General features: G+C 35.8%; 1 protein-coding gene across 1 annotated transcript in view; it reads left to right on the forward strand.

Annotated features, from left to right (window-relative positions):
- Positions 1–25253, forward strand: part of LOC122796913 (aryl hydrocarbon receptor repressor-like) — a 733267-nt gene that overhangs the window by 197917 nt on the left and 510097 nt on the right. The window contains exon 3 of the mRNA XM_044065671.1: positions 12526–12710. Within this exon, the coding sequence (XP_043921606.1) occupies positions 12526–12710 (185 nt within the window). The remainder of the gene's footprint in view (positions 1–12525; positions 12711–25253) is intronic.

The raw sequence follows: 25253 nt of genomic DNA on the forward strand, positions 1-25253 counted from the left end.
CATGGGTAAACCTATGGATAGTGGGATTTTTCTGTATTGCATGCTTGCCTTATTCCTCTTCACTTGTTTTTGCTGAATAAGTCCACTTGGCCCAGCTAGTCAAATGCGTTTCTGTTCATGGATGACCCAGGAGCACTGTCAGGTTAAGTGAGTTACCCAGAGTTACTTAGTACGCTAATAAAAACAGTGATAATCAAAGCAAGGACTAAAGGACGAAGCCTGTTATCAGATCATAGCCTGATTAATTACACTGAAGTTCCAGTATATGCAGACTTCAAAATGAAGGTAGTGTGACTCATGAGGTAGAAACTGCTTGTTTCATGGAAGTTAAAGTTGTTTAAAAAAGGTAAAAAGAAATGAAGAAAGCAGTCCCTTGTGAAGAAACTTATTGTATTTTAGGGAGAACCACCAGCTGGAAAATAGTACTTATTGATTGTATATTCCTTCAGATATGGCACAGTGTTAAGTGTAATAACAATCCTGCTCTTGAAGCTTTATCTGCAGGTGTTCATGTAAGAGTGGTACTCTTTCTTCTTAGATGAGAAATAGGGAATAGACAGTAACGTGAATGGTTGTACTTCAATTATTGTAACATGTTATAGCTTAGACAAGGAATGTAAAGCAAATCTAACTAAAAAAAAAAGAAAACAGATACAGTAATTAAAATGTTTATATTGCTTTTGGAATGTTTTTCAGTAGTTTAGAAGGTTGAAAAAGCTGATTCCTCGTATACATACAGACGTTTGTAGTAATGCTGTGCAGACGGATTTGAGCTCATTGTGTGGATTAACAGAGTACGGATGCACACAGATGAGTTGTGTACAGGAGCAGACCACAGTGCATGCACATGCAATGTGCCTGCAGAGGAATGCACACTCAGGCAAAGTAAATATCTGCTGACCAGTGGCCAGGGTTACTTCTACAGGCTTTTATCTGCAGACTTTATAGTTTTAGTAGTCAGTGGTGTATAAGATATGTAGCTAGCCTGTATGCTTTGCAGTGGATGGCTTATTCCTGCCACCCCGGGGAACTACGATTATTGCATAAGAAGATGCCGCCTATCCATTTATGTATTTTTAGGCCTGCACACATGACACCCAAAAAAATGTACTAAAAATGACCTGATAAATGACTGAGGTGAATATAGCCTTGCTAAATACAAGAAATTAAGGAGTGAATGTTATCCATACCTCTCAAATGTACAGATTTATGCAGAATGTGCAGATTTTTTGCCTTATATTTTTTGTCTGTTTTTCATAAAATTGTGGTTTTCTGGCAAATTAGTGGCAAATCATTAAAGCCTGAAGTTAAAAAATGACAGACATTTGAGTTTCAAACTTCATATCCTTCAGAAAATTCATGCTGATATGAAACCTGTTATTCTATCAACTTTCTAAGTTCGTAGGAGCAATATTTAAAAATGTTCCCTATTTTTGGGCCTTTGTCCCACTTTTATTTATAGCTTTGTCCAGATTTCTTGCTGTAAGAGGTTGACAGGTATGATGTTATCAGAGGTTTTTTTTTTTTGATGATCATACAGATATCTAGGCTATAATGAAAGATTGTTTAAAGCAAAACTCCATAATATGCTTACCAGGGTTCAGCTCCTTTCATTGCTATATAGCAAGTGGAACAGAATCAGCACTTCAGTGTTTTATGAAACTGTTTAAATTAAGGCAAATTAAAACAAAGAATGTCTTATGTATGAAAGCTACAGGAGATAAACTGAATTCAGTTCACTCATTGTTATATACTTCTTTCCATGACTAAAAAATATAGCATCCAAAATACTTTTCTAGTCTATTACAACTGAAAATGCAAGTTAATGGCATCTGCATGAGTCATCAGTCAAAAAACATAGACTAGGAAAAGTGCCATCCTAACTTCAAACACTCTCAAACATTACTGGATTTTCTTGCAAAATATAAGTTTGAAGAAACTGTGCACTGTCAAACCTGGGATAGCAGTGTATGTTATGTTGTATTAGGAAACATTGCTTCTTGTACTCCACCCCCCCCCCCAACACTCTCTCCTCATTACTAATCAATGCCAGTGACGCCGGTACATGCAAGCTAAGGATTATTAGTCATAAAGTGCTTCAGATTCACCACAGCAAGACCTACACATGGGTGTGATAAGATCCATGTAGGCAAGTAATGTAAACAAAGATATTTTTTATGGGCATCAGATGAGAGAAGAAAGTAAACAAAGTTGTTTACATTTATGCTTAAGAAAAGACTAGATCACAAGGAAAATGTGCATTTATGTCAGATATGAGGGTAATCAGAAATGCTAACAGTAGCATAAGCTAGTGTTATCTTTATTTTATTTATTTATTTTCATTTAGTTTCACAGAATGTGGCTAAAGGGGTTTAGTTAGAATTTGAAATACACGGGATGTACATCTAGCCATATTCCCTGAAAGTGAAAAAAAAAAAACTCATGGTATTTACACAGAAACACTGAATGTCTTTGAATGCCCCCTGTGGAACACAAAATGGGAGTCATAGTTACATTTGTAAAATAACACAAATTGTACCAGCAGGTTTCAGTTCCTGTCTTTCCAAATATGTCACACAAACTGTTTATTGTCCTACAATTAGATAATGCATATAGGCATTCTTTTGTTAGCATTAACACCTTTTACCAGACCTTACATCATAACCTTCCATTGCTGTCATTTTGAAAATTGTACCGAAATACTCTGTGAGGATTATGTTTTTCACTTGATAAATAGCTTCATGGCAACATTAACTAAAATGAGTAGGGACTGCAACCTTTCTAACAGGAAAATGTGTTTTTTGATTCTAAAACTGGGAATTAGCTGATAATGAATGTTTGAAAGCTGGAAATCCTTTCTACATTTGAAAATATAGTTGCAGTTTCGGGCAAAAATTACAAACTCCCATTCTGTGTGTATGATATGCAGTGTTTAGATTCAGTGTGCAGCACACTTATGTAAGTGATTTGCATGGGACTATCTATACCTCTATAAATAATCACAGAAACAAATAAAAGCACTATTTTAATTATGAACCTTATAGAAGTCTGAAAGCAGTTTAGGAAGTATAAAGAATTATGTAGGGAGGAAAGTCATTGTAGAACAGTCAGAACATTCTAACATTGTTACTTATTAAAGAACACGTTGTTATTTTTATCTCCTTTCAAATAAAATAGTATTACGTATTGAGGATAGCAAAGCTAACCAACTATCACACACTTGTTTGCATTGCAGGAACTTATTTTTAAGGAATCTGAACCATAAAACAGCTTTGGCAGGAAGTTAAATAGTTGGGAAGTTTGTGTGATTTGCTTTGCCACATCTGTGGTAAAAGCAGATCTTCAGTAATATTCTAGAACAAGCAGCCAGCACTGAAAACAAAAAAAGAAAGGAAGTCAAAACCACAAACTAGATAGTTATGTAATGATCTGTAGCCATTACTTTTTTACATGTCTTGAGATATTGAAAAGACAATAGTGCTGTAGTGGTTAAAAAAAGCTTTAGGATGTCTGCAAAGACTACAGTGTCTTGTCAACCATATCTGACACAATAATAGTTCAGCTATTTCTTTTCATGATTAGTTTTATGTCGCACAAAAAACATCCATTACTCTGTACTGTACTGTTAAGGAAAAGCAATAGTCCAATAACTGCCTAGTTCCCCACACATAGTGTTATATTAATATGGTTCACATTTTATTTCCTTAGTTGCATATGCTTCCATCTATTTATGCTAGTGGGTATTCCGTATTTAGCTATTGTATCAGAGCATGTTCACAGGTTTATTTTACCTTTTAAAAGTTTTGTTAGCCAGATTTTGGCCAATTTTCAGTGAAGGCCCAGAAGCATTGACTGGTAAAGTGGACTTCTCAGAGTCACTCAAAAGGCCACTAGAGACTGTAAGGATTGAACCCTAGACTAAAGGATGAATCTCTTTAGCAATCTTAGCTTTAAACCTCTGTACTAAACTACCAGACTAACTTGGTGGTTAGTCTCTACATAAACGACACCATGTACATGTACAAATGCAACTGACTAGAACACTGAGTAGCAGAAACACCCAGTGACACACCAAGAGTTCTAGGGCCTTTATGTGTATATCAATAAAATACAAAGTACTTATGTTAAAGCAAATCTGCTAAGGAAGAATGATATTCATTCTCAGCATACTTCTCAAATAAACATATTTAAGGAGCTGATTTTTTAACAAAATGTGTGCATATCACATTTCATAACCAGAAAGTGCACAACAGCCAATGAAATGTGTTAATGTTCGTTTCATACAGCATTCATTTCTATTGCATTTACTAAACACTTATATGTTGAGCACTAAGTTCAAAGAGCAAAGTATATATACATATATTTTAATTATTCAGATAATGTATACTTACTTCATTTAAATACCAAATACATATTCTGAGTAAAAGCTATAACAGTACCACACTTTATGTCTTTGAGGTATATAATGTGGGTGTTATGGAAATTATTTACTTTGATATTTCTGAGTACTTTGTAGAATGAATCATGTTGCAGTCACTGCAACTGGGAAAATTGTCACTTTATAATCATTTAGCTGATTTAGTTGTGAAGAAAAACAGTCTAAGCTGTATTATGCATTTAAAGTGTATTGGCTATATTCTGAAGCAAATTTAAGTAAACGTAAGTAAAAAACTTTTGGAGATAGATGTAATCCCTTTAGTATATGCAATACAAAAGTATACATTTTTTCAAACAAAAAGTGTGTTTTATTTTAATTTTGTTGGTAAGGATAGCCCCCTGAATATTTTTCACAGAGCTGAAAATCCCTGCTTTACATCATGAAAGACTGAATCCACAATGCCTCACTATCTAAAATAATTCATCACAGACTACCATATTTTCACAATGCCTCACTATCTAAAATAATTCACAGACTACCATATTTTCACAATGCCTCACTATCTAAAATAATTCATAGACTACCATATTTTCACAATGCCTCACTATCTAAAATAATGCAACTACCATATTTTCGCAATGCCACACTATCTAAAATAATTCAGACTACCATATTGTCACAATACCTCACTATCTAAAATAATTCACAGACTACCATATTGTTACAATGCCTCACTATCTAAAATAATGCACATACTACCATATTTTCACAGTGCCTCACTATCTAAAATAATTCACAGACTACCATATTTTCACAATGCCTCACTATCTAAAATAATGTGCCATCTACCATATTTTCACAATGCCTCACTATCTAAAATAATTCACAGACTACCATATTGTCACAATGCCTCACTATCTAAAATAATTCACAGACTACCATATTGTCACAATGCCTCACTATCTAAAATAATGCACAGACTACCATATTGTCACAATGCCTCACTATCTAAAATAATGCACAGACTACCATATTTTCACATGAAATGCAGCAGATGTAGTGTCTTGCTTCCTAGAAAAAGACAAGTTGTCAATAGTTCTTGGAACACTTCACAATGAAAACTAACACGTTATGGTGAAGAAGATGTTGTAGTAAAGCTACAAAGTAAGTAGTTCCTCTGCAGCTGCTGGGGAGGCTTTAATGCATGCAAGGACATTAAACAACCCAAGATTCTCCTTGCAGTAAGCACTTCAAGCTAGATTCCCATATAGGTTGTGTAGACAGGTAATATAAAGAAAGAATGGTGTAAGAAGGGATGTTAATGAAATTCCACACCATATTAAGACCATAAAGCAATTGCTATGAAGGGCATGTACCTAATCACTTCAGTTATGGTGGTGAGGCGTAATAGTCGTTATGAAATACATGGTAAGACAGGAATGACAGTACATGGATATTGTATAGAGGGGGTCATATGTTTCTACAATGATACTGAACATTGTGATAGAGAATAATTTTATAGTCAAGTTTGTCAGATGAATATCTTTCAGGCCAGTATTATCCTTAGTGTTATAATATCATATCTGCAGCTGTCGGATGCAAATGGTTATACCATTTATTTATTAATTGTTTATTTATTGAGATTTGATTACAAAGTCTGACTGGGTAGAAGCCTATTTTCAGCGGAGGCCAGGGGAAAAAAGCTTCAAATTATTACAAGACATTTAAGAACAATACTTTTACAATCTTTAAAAATAAAACAAAAACATCAGGATATCAGTCTGGTGGACTCCTGCCTTAAACAAGCTATACAATAGAAGGAGGAAACTAGTACAGCAAAGAGTAAAATCCCAAGAAGGGAAGACATCCCTGATCAGTATCAGCAAGAAACTACGATCCCTCATAAAATCATCCAAGGCAAGCTTTGAAAGAAAAATTGCCAAGGACTCTAAAGATAACCACAAGGCATTTTTTAGCTATGTCAAGAATCTAAGTGGTAATGCTCAGATCTGCTCGGAGTTAGTGCAGAATGGCACAAAATACACTGAACCGACCAATATCGCCAACATCCTGGCAGACAGGTTCAGCGCAAACTTCACCCCCCCTCTCACCCCCAAAAGGGCCCATAACCATACCAGAAGAATGTAGAGTCCCTGAAATCACAGACACTCAGGTTAAAACAGCCCTCTCCAAAGCCAAAAACACAGCATTAATGGGACCGGATGGTGTCCCAGGCTGCGTCCTACACGACCTCAAAGATGAATTAACCCCTCACCTAAACACACTGTTCAAACTCAGCCTCTCCACAGGCTACGTACCCATAGAGTGGCACACAGCAACAGTTATTCCATTCCACAAAAGTGGAGCCACAACAGACCCCAGGAACTATCGTCCTATAAGCCTGGCTAGCTTAGTCTGCAAGGCTATGGAGCGCATCATCATGGAACTCATTAACAGAGACATTGGGAACCTCCAAAGACTGGACCCTACCCAGTTCGGCTTTGTTAAGGGCAGATCATGCCTCCTAAACCTGGCAGACTTCTTTGAGACAGTTAGCAAGGCTATAGATGAGGGAAAGGTGGTACACACAGCCTACCTAGATCTCGCTAAGGCCTTTGACACCATTCCCCATTCTGGTATTATAGACAAGCTCACCAGCCTGAACATAAACCCCTACATCACAAGATGGGTTGCCAACTGGCTCACGGACAGAACCCACATGGTGAGAGTTGAGGGGAGCTAGGTCCGACTCTAAATTGGTTACAAGTGGCATTCCTCAGGGCTCAGTCCTAGGACCCCTTCTGATCAGCATATACTTCTCAGAGGTACAGATAAGGACAGGAGGACTATGGCTGACCAAGTTCGCAGATGACTGCAAACTAGGGGCTATAATTGACTCTCCAGCTGACACAGACATCCTCCAAAAGGGTCTCACTGAGACAGATACCTGGTGTCAAAAGCATGGTCTCAATCTAAATGCCAAAAAGTGCATAGTCATCCCCTTTGGAAAAAACAAAGCACTCACAAACTACCACATAGGTTGTAGTCCCCTAAATACAAAAGATGTAATAAGGGATCTGGAGACCCAAGTAGATAGTAATCTCAACTTTGATAATCACATTGCCAAAGTGGTTAGAAAATCCTTCTATGTGGCCCACCTAATCACAAAAGGGTTTGTATCCAGATCAAAAGAGGTCATTGTGCCCCTCTACTCATCCCTCATCAGACCCATCATAGAGTACAATGCCCCATTTGGGATGTACCTTACAAGACACCTGCAACAGCTGGAAAGACCACAGAAGTACCTCACCAAGAGGATCACTGCCTTCAAACAGATGCCCTATGCAGCATGACTGAAGAAACTCCAGCTGTACTCGGTTGCATACCGTCTACTCAGAGGTGATCTCTGCCTGACATAGAAGGCCATGTCCAACCCAGAATTGATGGACATGCTCCACCTAAAGAAAACCTTATCCCCTCAAGCCACACTCTCTAGGGATCTAAACCTCACCACAACAATAAATAGGACGTGCTGGAGGGATAGATTCCTGTCCCAGAGACTTCCCATGCTTTGGAATAAGATTCCAATCTATGTTAGGCAGAGCTCCTCACTAGCACTCTTCAAAAGAAACTTTGATGAGTGGATGGGAAACAGAAAGTTTACCCCGGGATCACTTCAGTGGCTCTGCAGGACAGAAGCACAGGAAACTAATCTAAGGGGGCGAAGAAAGCCAACACATTCTGGCTAGGCTTATAAATGCCTTCAGGCAGATAGCCTACCTATGAGCCTATGCAGTTTCAATAATTATAACAAATTAGATATAATATAAAAACATTGGTTAAAAATCAATGGAAGATATATGACAATCATTCAGTATTTAGAGAAATGTAGACAGTATGTACAGAAATTAAAGGTAAGTTAGTCTAATACAAATAGCAACTGCAATATGATGTAAGAGAGAAACAGGCTTATGGTTTATTTATAGAGAAAGTCAGGGAATAAAATTAGATAGCAGTAAGGAAGTAAGTGAAGAAGGGAGAGTAAGAAGATATAAGGAATGGAAAGGTACTTTTTCACATTTAGGGATGTAGGTTATCCTGGTTTCACTTCCCGTTCTATATGTTTATATTAAGACTGTTTGACTAGGACTATCAGTTACCAAACACTATATGAGGATTGATATTACTAGTGGGATGCAAAATGTAGTGGGCATAGTGCAACCAGATTCATGTGCACAGAAGCTAACAACCAGCCAGCATTGGAAAATGACATGTGATAACAGAAGAATGCTTAAATATGTCAGCCATGATGATGCCCCTAAGTTCTTGTTAGTGCTTCAAATACTAAGCAAATTTCCTGATTACTAAAAAGTTAGCTTCTATTTGAAAGTAGCTCAATCCATATCTTTTTAAGAGAAGAATGATTCTTAACAATCTGTTTCAGACTAGTAAGTTATTTTAAATGAGTAATGCAGCAGTCTGGGTGTACATAGTAATTTCTTTATAGACTTCAAAACAACACTTGGTTGTTGGCATTTTTTCATTTCTCTAGGAGGATAAATGCCATGAAGAGTTTTCTTCCATTTGCACAAAATTACTTATCTGCCATTTTCAGACAAAGATGTATGAGTTATGATCAGATTATCTTACATCACAGTGTTCTGAAATGATCCTTAACTTCAGAAAATAAATCAAGACAGCCCAGTGAATCTGCTAAAGAGACAGAAAATATTATGCACCACAGAACAAACTAAAACTAATAAGAATCCTTACAGGGAACACACTGATTTTGGCATAAGTTATTTATAAGGAACAAAATAAATTATATGCGGGTGTTGCTTAGTAGCTCATTTTTATCACTGACACATAAATATGTACTCTCACAATGGGTGTTTGTTTATTTTTCCAATAAGTAATGGCTGCTTATCCCGTAAAAGTTTTCTCTGGGTGGAGAGAGTTCAGATTTTATTAATGACTGTTTTTGCTGATTTGGTCAAAGCAGAGAATATTTCTTTCTTCTAGTCATATTTTATATCATTTAAGTCTTACTGCAGATGTGTTTCAAACACTCTATTAAATCAAGAACATTTAATGCCCAGAAGTGTAGTCAGAAATTTTGCAAGTGTTAGCTAAATGGTTACTTCCCAGAATTTCCTTAATTTTCAGAAAATAAAACCTAGAAAATGTTTGCATGTGTTTTGCGTACTGTGTATAGTAGGTGCCCTTTGCAGCAATTGTCTTCTGGCCTTTGTATGCTCTACTATTTCAACATCTAGTTCTGTATTAGATTCTCTTTCACAAAACTTGCCTTGCCTAAGTCCTGTGATTTCTTAATGTAATTCTCCATTCTTAAAAGACAAACTACATTTTTCTGTCAATTAGAAATCTAGACTTTTCTATTTGTCTCTGTCTATTAAAGCCTTCACCCCATCTTCCTCATAATGTGTTCATTAAGTCTTGTCTAATGAAACTGTAATCACAGAGAGAGAAAAGAAACATGTGACAGATAACTTGAAGGTGTAATTGTTATACAAAAAAATAAATCAGCACTGATGGAACTGTTGGGCTGGCAGCTATGTATGTATAGCGACTGAGGCTATATAAATAATTACTACTATAACTCTGAGATACTTTGTGCAGTTCAACTACAACCTGATATTATATAACCCTTGCTGTATTTTTTCTTTTGGAATATGTTTTGCTTCTTGACACAGATTATTTGGACCTTAACAATTTGTCTTTACAAGTTCCTGTGAATAGAAAGATCAGCTGCAGATGAAGAAGTTTTCTTGTTATATAAGATCTGCGTCTGTGTTCAGCCGTTGAATGGCACTTTCATCGAATGCCCATTTGCCGAACATAAGCCATCAAAAGTCCCTTTCAGTGAAACCACACATCATCGTAAAAAAAGACACACAGTTGGCTCGAAGTTAGTATATGTATTGGGGGGGCAGAGCCTCCCACATTGGGGGTTGTGGGTGGCTGGAGGATTTGAATCCTCCTAATGTGGGGGCCTGCACCCCCTCACACCCCCTAATTATATAGAGCAACTCTGAGATCGCACTGCAGTGGGGAAAGGGAAAGTTTTCTTATCACTACTTTACCTACAAGTACATGCATGCTGTTTACTTTCTGTTGGCCAACTATGGCCATTCAGTGTTTTTTTTATGATGATGTGCCTCCTCAAGGAAAGGCACATTCGAGGGTTTGTGTTCAGCAAATCGCTGTTTGATAATCATGCCATTCGATGGCTGAATATAGACGCATAAGGTCTACCCTTTGCCCTTCTTTTTTTTCAGATTTGTTAGCAGTTATGCCGAAGACTATAGATAAGCTGTGGCACAGACAGGTAGCTGATGCCTAACTCTGCTTTTCTGAAAAGGAGTAGGTCTGGGCATACACACAGTCAGCATGCATATAGTGCGGTCAGTTGCAAACATTCATTTTATCAGCAAGAGTACAAAATTTTCATGAACCATCTGTAAGCAACTGCACTGTGACTATGTTTAGCCCAAAACCTCCTTAGCTTATACTAACACTGTATCTTATCTCTGTTTACTGGGAGCAAGCATAAGAGGATACCTTACATCTCAATGCTGGTGCCTTACCCCAATAAGAAAATATAACAGAACTTTGTATAGGATGCAATCTGTATGTGCTTATTATTACAATTTATGTATGTATTGTAACTGTATGACATTAACAGTATTGTGATTTATTTTTATGTTTTACCTATGCTATCTACTTTTTGGAGCTTTTCTCATCGGGTGTCTACTAAAAATGGGCACATGCCCAACCAGACCAACCCGGTCAACAATAAATAAATAAATAAATAAACAAATTAGACTAATGAAAACTTCCTCAGAATTTTCCATCACTGCCTTGGACTGAATAATTGTATAATAATATTTACTGTTCAGTATAGTTCTGTTGTCATACTGAATGTACTCCCAATAAATCTCAGGCACACAATTCGATGAATAGCATACTGGAACATCGCATCCTGATGCAAGTTAGCCTTTATCTGAAGTTGTGCACCCCTGGAGGGCATCTCCCATGTCCCTCACATCAGCAATACAATAGAAAAGCCATTTTTGAATTTTCTGTTTTCTGATTATTTCAAGTACACTGTAGAAATATCTGTGATATATTAGAGTACACTGTTCAACAATTATTGCCATGGACTTTATTTTAATGGATTGCTCCAGTTGGTTGAATATAACCTTTTCATGGATACTTAACATATTACTAAGTATGCCATCCATTATACTTATATTTTGATTCTTTACTTTACATTAGAGAGCTTGTAACATGCGAATAATGTTTATAATGTGTGGCACTATTGCCTGAAACTAATTACGCTAGAGACCAAGTGCAATAAAAGGGATAAGACTGAAGTAAGTGATTTTATTCTCTTAGATGCAGAGTTGTTCTTGAGAACAGAGTTTAAATCTAGAAAATATTTCATTTTGGTAGCTAGTCTGATACCAAAAGGAAGGGAGACAGATAGTTTTGGATACTACAACGGCAATTAACATAAGTTTATTTCAATGCATCCAGGTTTGTAGCATCTAGTGTAAAATGTGACATCACTTTCAAAATCAGAGGCTGATATGGAATTGCAGAGAATCAAAATTACAACTTTCTTTATTTAGCCTTTTCTGGAGAATGTAAACTTAGAGAAAAGTGATAAAAATTGCAACATATAAGCTTAAGTTTTAATCATATTTAAACTTAAAGCTTTCAAGTTCAGTTTGCACAAGTTTGAAAAGAATCTGTTAATTAATCATACTATTTATCATGTTTTACATTTGATTCAATGTAAGCCAAATATTTTAGATGTTTATTCTACAGAACATCTGCGGCAGGACTGGCCATCCGGCAGTGTGAATGTTAGATCTAGATGATTGTCACTGTTGGAGTGACACCCCAATCACATGTGCAAAAAAAATGGGAAAACGGTTGTGGATGGATGGATGGATGGATGGATTCTGCAGAACAAGTTGTGTAGATAGTTCTTGCCCAGGTCATGGTTGAAAATCGTCTGAGGACCAGATGCCAACCAGATCAACAAAGTTAAAAAATAAATCAATAAATCAAAATAAAAAAATGACAAGTATTCATGTCTGTTTTATTTTTCTCTCCAGCAGAAAGTCAGTAACTGTGAATGAAAAGTCAAACCCATCAAAAAGGCACAGGGATCGACTAAATGCTGAGTTGGACCACCTAGCCAGTCTGTTACCTTTCTCACCTGAAATAATTTCCAAATTGGACAAACTTTCTGTTCTTCGCCTTAGTGTCAGTTATCTGAGAGTGAAAAGCTTCTTTCAAGGTAGGATCACCATTCTTACTAATGGCAATTTTTTTAACTCTGCTAAAAGATAATGTTCAAGATTTTGTTTTTTTAATAATCTCATGTAATTGTTTCCCAGTTTTAAATTGCTGAGACATTGTGCTTACAAGTTTGAATTAATAGCATTACAGATTATTCCCTGTTTTCAGTTAGCAGAACTGTTCACTGCCTTTCAACAACTACACTTGCAAGAATTAACTTCTTTCACATTTTATATATTGATGTAATATATAATTTATGGGTAGCATTTTTAACAAAAGAATTAAATATAATGAAAGTGAAAAATCAGGTTAGAGAAAATGTAAAAAATGTCTGTCACTGGGAATAGATTCAGAACAGCTAATCATGGACATCAGCACAGAGGTGACAAGATAGATTCTAAGTTTAAATAATTCTGAGGTACACAATTAAATAAAGGATGCCCTGTTATGAATGTGAAAAATATTATGAAAGAGCTTTAGATTTTCAATTTGCATTGTGATTAAATGAGTTATTAATACTGTAAGGCAAAATTGGAACATTTTAAAGAATAGTGGCAATATTACAAAAATAGTAGGTGAAACTCCACAGTTTGTATTCAAAACAGATCATGGATAGAAATGGTATGAGGACTAGATGCCAACCAGATCATATTCATATTAACAAGAATATGAAAATCCTGTCAAAATTAATTATGGTCAGCCCCTTTGTAATAACAGAAAAATGAGTAAGGCAACTAGAACATTTAGAAATTGTAGACAATATCCCTATAAACTACTAAGTGCAACAATAACTTTAGAAAATCTTTTTAACTCCACTATTTCACTTCAAAATTGAAAATGTAGCAATTAAGAGTGGTATGTGTATAAATATATAGATATAGTGAAATGTGTCACTTGTTCTTGTCTTTATATAGGGAAGACAAAGAGAGTGTTAAAAGTTACAGTCTATGAGCATAATTATGACATATCTAGAAGAAACAAAACAAAGATCTAATTAAACATTCCATTAAAGATATTAATTTTATCAAGTTTTGAGTTTGCTATTATTGAACAAATTTTATAACATTGGAGAGGGGATAAATGGGAAACAAGACTGGAGAATAAAGAGCAGTTATGGCAATTAAGATTAAATATCATAAACCCCCCCCCCAACCGCCACTCCACTTAGAACTTAAATGACATGCAAATCCTAAATAAAATAAATCTTTTATTTTATTTATTTTTTAATGTGACCCAAGCTGTATGCATCCAAAACAAAACTCATGTTTTGACTGCAGTGGGAAAATGTTACATAAACTTTGGACAATGACTATATTAACTACAGAAAAACTTAAATGTAGTATTGTGGAAGGTATATTAATGTTGAAGTCATTAGAAATTGGTGTAGCTATACCAGGTTCGGATACTGGTGGGGGTGGGATTTTATTTTTTACTATATTGAGGGGGGGGAGTTGATTAAACCCACTATGATTTTTAGCATGTACACACCATTATGAGTAATGGTACAGCTCCTTAGTACAACTTACAAGCGATACAGAGTTTTTAGATAAGGGAATCAAGCAATGCACCAAATGCACTGTAAGTCCGTAGGGTCATATATAGTATCATGATAAGTGTGAAAATGATAAAAGGTTAACTGGTGATTATGAACACTGCAGATTGTGCTCAAAGCATGTGTAGCATGTTAACCAATGAAAGGTTTATTTTATTGTATTACTACAAGACAAGAAGTACATCCCACTTGTAGAAGAACTGATGTTGTTGCCTGATGCACATTCTGTGGCAGAAAGCTTTAACCAATGAAAGGTTTTATTGTATTACTACAAGACAAGAGGTACATACCACTTATAGAATAACTGATGTTGTTGCCTGATGCACATTCTGTGGCAGAAAGTTTTAACCATTGAAAGGTTTTATTGTATTACTATAAGACAAGAGGTACATCCCACTTATAGAAGAACTGTTGCTGCTGCCTGACACACATTCTGTGGCAGAAAGCTTTAACCAATGAAAGGTTTTATTGTATTACTACAAAACAAGGGGTACATCCCACTTATAGAAGAACTGATGTTGTTGGCTGACACACATTCTCTGGCAGAAAGCTTTAACCAATGAAAGGTTTTCGTGTATTACTACAAGACAAGAAGTACATCCCACTTATAGAAGAACTGATGTTGTTGGCTGACACACATTCTCTGGCAGAAAGCTTTAACCAATGAAAGGTTTTATTGTATGACTACAAGACAAGAGGTACCTCCCACTTATATAAGAACTGATGTTGTTGCCTGATGTACATTATGTGGCAAAAAGTTTTAGCCAATGAAAGATTTTATTGTATTACTAAAAGACAAGAGGTGCATCCCATTTATAGGAGAACTGATGTTGTTGGCTGACACACATTCTCTGGCAGAAAGCTTTAACCAATGAAAGGTTTTTGTGTATTACTACAAGACAAGAGGTACATCCCACTTATAGAAGAACTGATGTTGTTGGCTGGCACACATTCTGTGACAGAAAGCTTTAACCAATGAAAGGTTATATTGTATTACTAGAAGACAAGAGTTGCATCCCACTTATAGAAGAACTGATGTTGTTGCCTGACACACATTATGTGGCAAAAAGCTTTAACCAATGAAAGGTTATATTGTTTTACTACAAGACAAGAGGTACATCCCACTTAAATAAGAACTGATGTTGTTCCCTGACACACATTCTATGGCAGAAAGCTTTAACCAATAAAAGGTTATATTGTATTACTACAAGACAAGAGGTACATGCCACTTATAGAAGAACTGATGTTGTTGGCTGACACACATTCTGTGGCAGAAAGCTTTAACCAATGAAAGGTTTTATTGTATTACTACAAGACAAGAGGTACATCCCACTTATAGAAAAACTGATGTTTTGGCCTGATGCACATTCTGTGGTAGAAAGCTTTAACCAATGAAAGGTTTTATTGTATTACTACAAGACAAGAGGTACATCCCACTTATAGAAGAACCGATGTTGCTGGCTGACACACATTCTGTGGCAGAAAGCTTTAACCAATGAAAGGTTTTATTGTCTTACTACAAGACAAAAGGTACATCCCACTTGTAGAAGAACTGATGTTGTTGGCTGACACATTCTGTGCAGAAAGTTTTAACCAATAAAAGGTTTTATTGTATTACTACAAGACAAGAGTTACTTCCCACTTGTAGAAGAACTGATGTTGTTGCCTGATGCACATTCTGTGGCAGAAAGCTTTAACCAATGAAAGGTTTTATTGTATTACTACAAGAGAAGAGGTACATCCCACTTATAGAAGAGCTGATGTTGTTACCTGACACACATTCTGTGGCAGAAAGCTTTAACCAATGAAATGTTTTATTGCATTACTACAAGACAAGAGGTACATCCAACTGATATATGAACTGATGCTGTTGCCTGACACAAATTCTGTGGCAGAAAGCTTTAACAAATGAAAGGTTTTATTGTATTACTACAAGACAAGAGGTAAATCCCACTTATAGAAGCGCTGATATTGTTGGCTGACATACATTCTGTGGCAGAAAGCTTTAACCAATGAAAGGAGTTATTGTATTACTACAAAACAAGGGGTACATCCCTCTTATAGAAGAACTGATGTTGTTGGCTGACACACATTCTGTGGCAGAAAGCTTTAACCAATGAAAGGTTTTATTGTATTACAAGAAAAGAGGTACATCCCACTGATAGAAGAACTGATGTCGTTTCCTGACGCACATTCTGTGGCAGAAAGCTTTAACCAATGAAAGGTCTTTTTGTATTACTACAAGACAAGAGGTACATCCCACTTATAGAAGAACTGATGTTGTTGGCTGACACACATTCTGTGGCAGAAATCTTTAACCAATGAAAGGTTTTATTTTATTACTGCAAGAAAAGAGGTACATCCCACTTATAGAAGAACTGAGGCTGGCTGATGCAGATTCTGTGGCAGAAAGCTTTAACCATTGAAAGGTTTTATTGTATTACTACAAAACAAGAGGTACATCCCACTTATATAAGAACTGTTGCTGCTGCCTGACACACATTCTGTGGCAGAAAGCTTTAATCAATGAAATGTTTTATTGTATTATTACAAGAGAAGAGGTACATCCCACTTATAAAAGAACTGATGTTGTTGCCTGACACACATTCTGTGGCAGAAAGCTTTAACCAATAAAATGTTTTATTGTATTACTACAAGACAAGAGGTACACCCCATATGTAGAAGAACTGATGTTGTTGGCTGGCACACTTTCTGTGTCAGAAAGCTTTAACCAATGTAAGGTTTTATTGTATTACTATAAGACAAGAGGTATATCCCACTTATTGAAGAACTAATGTTGTTGGCTGACACACATTCTGTGGCAGATAGCTTTAGACAGGTGATTATTTTTCTGTTACCCATCCTTGGTTATATATATATGAAAATTCGAAGATACACAAAGACATCACAAAGCCATTATTATTTCCAGTATTAGCTGTGATTGGATCAAAGATGGAACATATGGCATATAAATTTAAATATTTTGTTAGACTGTCACTGTCATCATTATTCAGTTTGATAAGTGAGAAGAAAATAACATTGTTTTTCTTTTTTGTTACTTTGGGCATTAAGTAAGTTACAGATTAATTCCACTGGATGTGTGGAATGAATGATACAGAAGTGTATTATCAAACAGTACAATGTATAATAATTGTGAAGTACATCTTACTTGTGAATGTTTACATTTGATGCTTAAGAACATTTTTAAGATACTGCAAGATAAAATTTACAAAAAGAAAGAGATGACCCCCCCCCCCCCGTTTTTAGTTACACTAGGGACCTATTATGCCCCCCAATTTGTAGATACATTTGTAGCCAACTGGGAACAACATGAGATGTCTAACAACCTGTATGGTAAAAATTTGGTCTGTTATTATTGTTCTCTGTAGAATGTTTTATGCATAAGGTGTAGAAGGGAAGTTGAACTGGGCATGTTCATCGATTATTTGAATACATGGACGAGTCTTCTTCATTTCGCCCCTAATGTTTGCCGTACTCCAATGAGTTTCTTTTTTGTAGTTATTTAAACAACCTGATAAACTGATGTCGTTTCCTGACGCACATTCTGTGGCAGAAAGCTTTAACCAATGAAAGGTTTTATTGTATTACTACAAGACAAGAGGTACATCCTACTTATAGAAGAACTGATGTTGTTGGCTGACACACATTCTGTGGCAGAAATCGTTAACCAATGAAAGGTTTTATTTTATTACTGCAAGAAAAGAGGTACATCCCACTTATAGAAGAACTGAGGCTGGCTGATGCAGATTCTGTGGCAGAAAGCTTTAACCATTGAAAGATTTTATTGTATTACTACAAGACAAGAGGTACATCCCACTTATAGAAGAACTGTTGCTGCTGCCTGACACACATTCTGTGGCAGAAAGCTTTAATCAATGAAAGGTTTTATTGTATTATTACAAGAGAAGAGGTACATCCCACTTATAAAAGAACTGATGTTGTTGCCTGACACACATTCTGTGGCAGAAAGCTTTAACCAATAAAATGTTTTATTGTATTACTACAAGACAAGAGGTACACCCCATATGTAGAAGAACTGATGTTGTTGCCTGACACACATTCTGTGTCAGAAAGCTTTAACCAATGTAAGGTTTTATTGTATTACTATAAGACAAGAGGTATATCCCACTTATTGAAGAACTAATGTTGTTGGCTGACACACATTCTGTGGCAGATAGCTTTAGACAGGTGATTATTTTTCTGTTACCCATCCTTGGTTATATATATATATGAAAATTTGAAGATACACAAAGACATCACAAAGCCATTATTATTTCCAGTATTAGCTGTGATTGGATCAAAGATGGAACATATGGCATATAAATTAAAATATTGTGTTAGACTGTCACTGTCATCATTATTCAGTTTGATAAGTGAGAAGAAAATAACATTGCTTTTCTTTCTTGTTACTTTGGGCATTAAGTAAGTTACAGATTAATTCCACTGGATGTGTGGAATGAATGATACAGAAGTGTATTATCAAACAGTACAATGTATAATAATTGTGAAGTACATCTTACTTGTGAATGTTTACATTTGATGCTTAAGAACATTTTTAAGATACTGCAAGATAAAATTTACAAAAAGAAAGAGATGCCCCCCCCCCCCCGTTTGTAGTTACACTAGGGACCTATTATGCCCCCCAATTTGTAGATACATTTGTAGCCAACTGGGAACAACATGAGATGTCTAACAACCTGTATGGTAAAAATTTGGTCTGTTATTATTGTTCTCTGTAGAATGTTTTATGCATAAGGTGTAGAAGGGAAGTTGAACTGGGCATGTTCATTGATTATTTGAATACATGGACGAGTCTTCTTCATTTCGCCCCTAATGTTTGCCGTACTCCAATGAGTTTCTTTTTTGTAGTTATTTAAACAACCTGATAAAATGCATTGAAACTGGCATGCATAGAAAAGTTACAGCTAGTATTTTTTCAACATTTTAAAAGTATGCATCCTGTGAAAAGTCAAGCTGTATCTGTGAAAAGTCAAGTTGCACATTCTTCAAGATTAAGGACCAACAATGAATTATAAGCGGTTTAATAAAGAAATGAAATAGCTGTTTGAATAAATCAAATACAAGTCAGTCTGACGGTCAGGTTGCTAAAACTAGCAGAGACCATAAATGGTTAAAGTACTAAAATCTTTCTTTCAACATGCAAGAATGTAGTGAAACAGATGTATGTTATAGTGATCATTGTATAGATAAATGGCCATAGTCTTAGCTTTTAGTGTGGAATCAGTGGGCATATAAAAGTACTTTTTTGTAAAAACTGCTCTGTAAGAGGTAGTGGAATTAGTTGAATAGATTCCACTGCTTATAAAATAAGAAAAAATGTTAATCTGGCCAGTCTTGTGAATGCAGTACCCAAATTCAGCATACCAACAAATATTGAGTCAGATAAAAATCATGGCACTATGCTTCCAATGTCTTTTCACATTGAATGTTCTTTGCTATTTTGGCCATACCCATTAGAGCATATAACCCAGATGGACACTATAATTCTAACACCAGACAGCTGGTTTATTTAGTCAAATGTACAAGTTGTTTAGGACACACAGCATGACAGTTGAGATCAAGGGCATAGGCATCTTGTTAAAATTATAATTTCGGTACTTCTTTAGCAAAACGTGTTACAGGGTTCAAATCAAAAAAGAAAATGTGTATTACATTTTGAGAAAAGTGGTACTAGGCCAAAGACATGAGTGATGTTGAGACTATTTTTAATTGTTTTGAGAATTATTAGCAGACACTCCATAAGGCAAATTAAACAGAAAATGCACTCAGTGATGTATTGAATGTTAAGTGTACATTAAAAACTAAATTTTAAAACATTAAAAAAAAACATACACTGCTCATTATTCATTTTCTTGCATTTTGATTTTAGATTTACTAAAAGTTTTTTTCATACATATTTTATATATTTTTCTGTCTTGATTTTTAGTGATTTATGAAGGTTTTACTCTTAGTGGTCATTTTAGTTTCATGTGACTCATGTGGTTGGTTACCTGTTTATCTGAGTATTTCAACTGTTATCAGTTTATGTTCCAAAGTTAAATGGACAGAAGTACTTACTGTAGTTTCTTTTTCTTGTTTAATAAATTATTTTCCACATTTCTTTTCTTATAAGTTTCATTTTTAGTTAAACATCCATATGCTGAATAATTGCAGTTATTAATAATAAAGCTTTTAGAGCCTGATGAAGTGCTATCAGGTCCTGAAAAATAATTGTGATTTTATTATGCTTTACTGAGTCAGAAGAACCTGATTAAAAACATTATTTTTGTAGAAACAAACTTTAAGACCAGATGAAATTTTTAAATTTATTAATTTGTTACTCACTTCCCCATTATGATTAGTTCAGCAAATATTTCCTATAACCAGAATGAGGTAACTTAGTCTGTAATATTGCAGCTTTACCAAAATCATTAATTGATTTATACTGTTACCAGGAATATATATTCAAGATCTGGTCTCTCATACATCTCATAAATTATTTATATTTTTGTTCCATTTTACCCTCACTGCTTACTAATGATCAGCACCCTCCTAAGCAATCAGACTTTCACTTCACAACAACTCCGGGCAAAGTTCAGTTAGGACAGACTATTATACAAGCACCCATCCGGGATTCTTTTTATGCCCTAAACTATGCTCCTGTACAGCAATAGCCCATGTATAGGGTATCAGTGGGCATCAGCACTAAACCTCCTCTCAGTTCTGCAGGGGACTGGACTAAAGTCATATGCATTGCACTGCCTACCCACATGAGGCACCACGTGGGCTGCTTGGGCTGAATTCATGGCTTGTAGCATCCACAGTGCAGGCATATAAATTCTTTATCACTGTAACCAAGTGGCAACATTTGACCTTCCAGTTTTCTCTGTTAAACTATTTAAAATGTGACTATCTGATAAGTAAAAGGGTATAACTAGCTGATATGCTGTTTAATAATTGTACTCTTTCAGTGAAAACCTCCAAGCCAACAAGCACCTGAGTACACTTTCAAAAAAGTCACTAATGTGCATTTAAACTATTATCCCCCAATACCGTTACATCAGATATTATTTATTATCTTAGGATTTGTAGTTATATAGCATGTCTACATAGAAGTGAACAAACTCAGACTAGGACTGTCTCCTTTACTACAAAAAACAATAAAAGAAAAATGCTTTGTTCATAGAATGAAAGCACTAAAGAGATGTGCATTTAGCTACATAGATATGTGTTGATTTCTACAGGCTAAGTTGAACACCGAGATAATACATGAAAATCACTGCATTGATGTTAAAGCTGTACAGTCCAGTGGCAAGCCCATTCCTTTGTACCCCCACAAAATCCTTAGAGAGATGAAGTGTAACAGTAGCCTTGCAGACTCCTACTTGATATACACAGATGACTGTGCATTCCATTCTCTTTACTCCTGGGCTCTGGCTTCATCTTTTTTCCTATATTGGTGAAATGTCCTTGGAGCTGGTGTTGATCTTAATAAATAACAAAATTCTGCTAAAGTCACTAATGACTGCAACTTCAATTATTTCTTAACGGGTCCCCTACTAGGAGGTTAGCTGCAGATAACACCATCAGAAATAGCCAGTAAGAAATTTTGGCTTTATTCATCTACTTCTTGGTAATTTGCCTACATGGGGGAAATCCACTTTATGGTGACTTCTGAGAACTTGTTGTGTTGTTGTGTCTTTCGGCTTTTCCCGGTTAGGGGTCGCCACAGCAGAATTCCGGTCCGCTAATGATTGGCAATAGATTTTTACGTGCCAAGTTGCCAGCCCTAATTCACTACCTTCAATGAAGGTATGCCCATTCACGCATGTCTCCACGCAGAAGACGGTCTAGTTGCAAATTGAACCGGACAGCGTCTTACTGTGAGGCGACAATGCTACCGCAGCACCACCACCTCGTTCATGGTGACTTCTGAGAACTAACCATTTGAATTATAGCTTATTCAATTTATTAACACATGTAGTAGGGATGTAAGGTGTTCTAAAGCCTACAAACTGATACATCTAAGATATTTCTGCTGCTTGTCAGTATGGCAAATATAATTGATGAAGATTCTTTCAATGAGCTTTGCCAGTATGGCAGACATTTTTGAGTGGGCTTTATGTAGATTAAATCTGGCACTCATGTCTTTTGATGTCTTTTTCTTTGTATTACAACATTTGTTACAGAAATAGCTTTATCTGTTCATTAAACAACATACTGCTTAAAACATATTCAGGCTATAAGGGAGTATTTTTCAGTTTCTTGCACTCTGACAAGTATAGATATAAGTGTTAGCCTTAAAAGCATCATGAATATGCAAAGTCTGGTTTTAAAAGCAAGGTTTACTGCTTAGGAGATGAGGAACACTAGCCATTCTACAATACACAAGAATAAAATTGAAATGTGGCCAGTGGTGATGAATTATGTAATACAATGTCTTTTCTAGGAATAATAACTACAAAACAGCATGTGAAAGCATGGGGCTGGCACAATTCTTATGAGATTGTCTGAATATTCTGATTAAAATAAGGCTTAATCTGTGAACTGTGGCTGCTTTATAGATAACTCAAAACAGACAGACTTTCCAAACTAAGTAAGTGTTGAACAATAAATGAAAAATAAAATGAAACATATATTTAGTAAACTGCTGCTCTAACAAAGCTCATGCAAATGACCATTGTGTAGTATGCAGGTTATATACAGGGACTATACTACAAAACATCAATATTATTACCCAGTGTCTAATATACAAACTGAGCTTCTTACTTTCAGCAATTCTGTATATTTAAAAAAAAAACAAATGATCACCAGTCCGACAATGATTAAAAAGACACAAAATATGGTGCAAACCACCTTGATCAACAGCAAAAGAAAAGTAAGAACATCAATAACACTGGAATTAGCCTACTTAATATTCTAATCTCCACTTTTGTTTATATAGACTTCATCAGAATAAAAACTTTCTCACACTATATAAATGCTCCCTTATTCCTTCTTTTAATGGTTTAGTTGTCATAACTACATAAAAGGCATAACAACTAGAACACACACCTTTGTTTTACAACTAAACCTACCAGGTATTTTTAAAGTATTAGACAAACTATCAAAAGAAACTATCAAAAGAAATAAAAGTTGCCTGTAATACGTAATGATAGATGTTACACTCTCCACATTTAAACATCCATGTTGTTTTGTCAGTTAGGGTAGTTACAGGTATAATTTGGTACTATCTTTGGACAATAATGTTTTCATATTAATCCTATTGGTATATACAAAACTAGGTACACTTCCCACTACTTTAACCAAATCCTTACTCCCCTTCTAAAATCTTCCAACTATTACATATAATAGAACGTATATTATGACCATCCACCATCATATCGATGTTACACACCATTCTTCTCTCTGTGTCCCCTCCTTTCTGATTCAGGTTAAATTCTCTATTACTAATAAAAGGTTTTGTTAATATTGGGGGAAAATAACTGTCCCTTTTAGACAAAATTTAACTCTCTATATTCAACAATAATCCTTTCCTGTATCCCCCAGCTAAAAATAAGATTGTAATAAGGGACATCTCTTCCCTCAACTTATTATCCTTGCTAGTTATTCTACGTGCCCTAATATATTGTCCCCTGGAAGATTTTTCTTAATGAACTTAGGCTGGTTACTTCTATGATTTAAATAATTGCTTCCAAAGGTTTATACCATGTTTTACAACCATTAGTTGTTTATAAATCCCATAGCTGCAGTGATGCAGCATTTAGTGTTGTCACCTCACAGCAAAAGGTTCTCCAGTTCGATTCTCATCTGGAGCTCCTTCTGTGCAGAGTCTGCATGTCCTCCCCATGGTTGGGAGAACTTTAAAGACATGCAGGTGCGTGCATGTGTGGGTGTGCCTTCTTTGAGGGTTGGGTGCTGGGCTGGCAACTCAACACCATAAAATTCCACAGCCAATCATTAGTGGACTGGCAATCCACTGTGGCGACCCCCTAACTGGGAAAAGCTGAAAAAGTTGTTTATAAATCCCATCTTTTCATGCCCTAAACACTTTAAACCATATGGCCTGTGTAACTTTTCAGGAGTGATTGATAATGTCCTCTGTATGACTTAAATGAAATCGTTTGTGCAAAGAATTCCTTCCACACACTGGCCATTTCCTCAATATGATTATTAATTTGTGTCCCCCTTTTTTGTTTCATATTTTCCATCCATCCCAGTGCTCCTGTCCATGGTGGGGTTTACCAGCTCTTTGTCCTACTCTTGACGTTCTCCAGTTCAGGGCTGAGGCCAGTATGGGTCAAAATATATTTTAATGGCATGACATCATCACTGAGAGCATGGGTTTAAACAATTTCATGTGAAGGACTTGCCTGCACTCCTGAGCTGTCTCCTTTACCAGTTAATTTTATCTTTACTAGCCTTGCACACTACATAGCATAGATGATTATGGCCTCCAATCAAGCTCTCAAGGTGAATCTTGATGTACATGTCAAGAAAACATAACAAGATGGGTTATCATTGGAAATCTTGATAATAATTATTTATAGTTCATAGAGTATAACCTATTCCTACGTATAACAAAAGTCTGCGAAAGAAAGTGAGAACACTGATTGTTTTGCAGCTTTGAAAGACATAAAACACTTACCACTGCCAAAAAGAGAACAGCCTCCACAGAATAGTGGTAGGACAGGAAGCTGAAAGGCCTTTAAAAAAATTAATTCCTTAGGATCTGAATCCGGTACAAACAGCGACGATAAGCGCTTCATATTAAAACTGTTTTTGTGTTTTACTACTGGGCTTTCGGATTGGTTTTGTTTTGGTTCTACACAGCTCTCATACACTGCTCCTATCCTAAAAATAAGTTAAATAATACTCAAAGAAAGAAACTTGTCTCCTGCTACAATAAAATAGTTAAATTTGCCACCAGTCTCCATCAGAGGACCCACCGTTGTCATAGCTTAAAGC

The sequence above is a fragment of the Protopterus annectens genome, chromosome 3.part0 (assembly GCF_019279795.1).
Source record: "Protopterus annectens isolate FY-2018-M chromosome 3.part0, PAN1.0, whole genome shotgun sequence".
In the NCBI taxonomy this organism is placed as follows: domain Eukaryota; kingdom Metazoa; phylum Chordata; order Ceratodontiformes; family Protopteridae; genus Protopterus; species Protopterus annectens.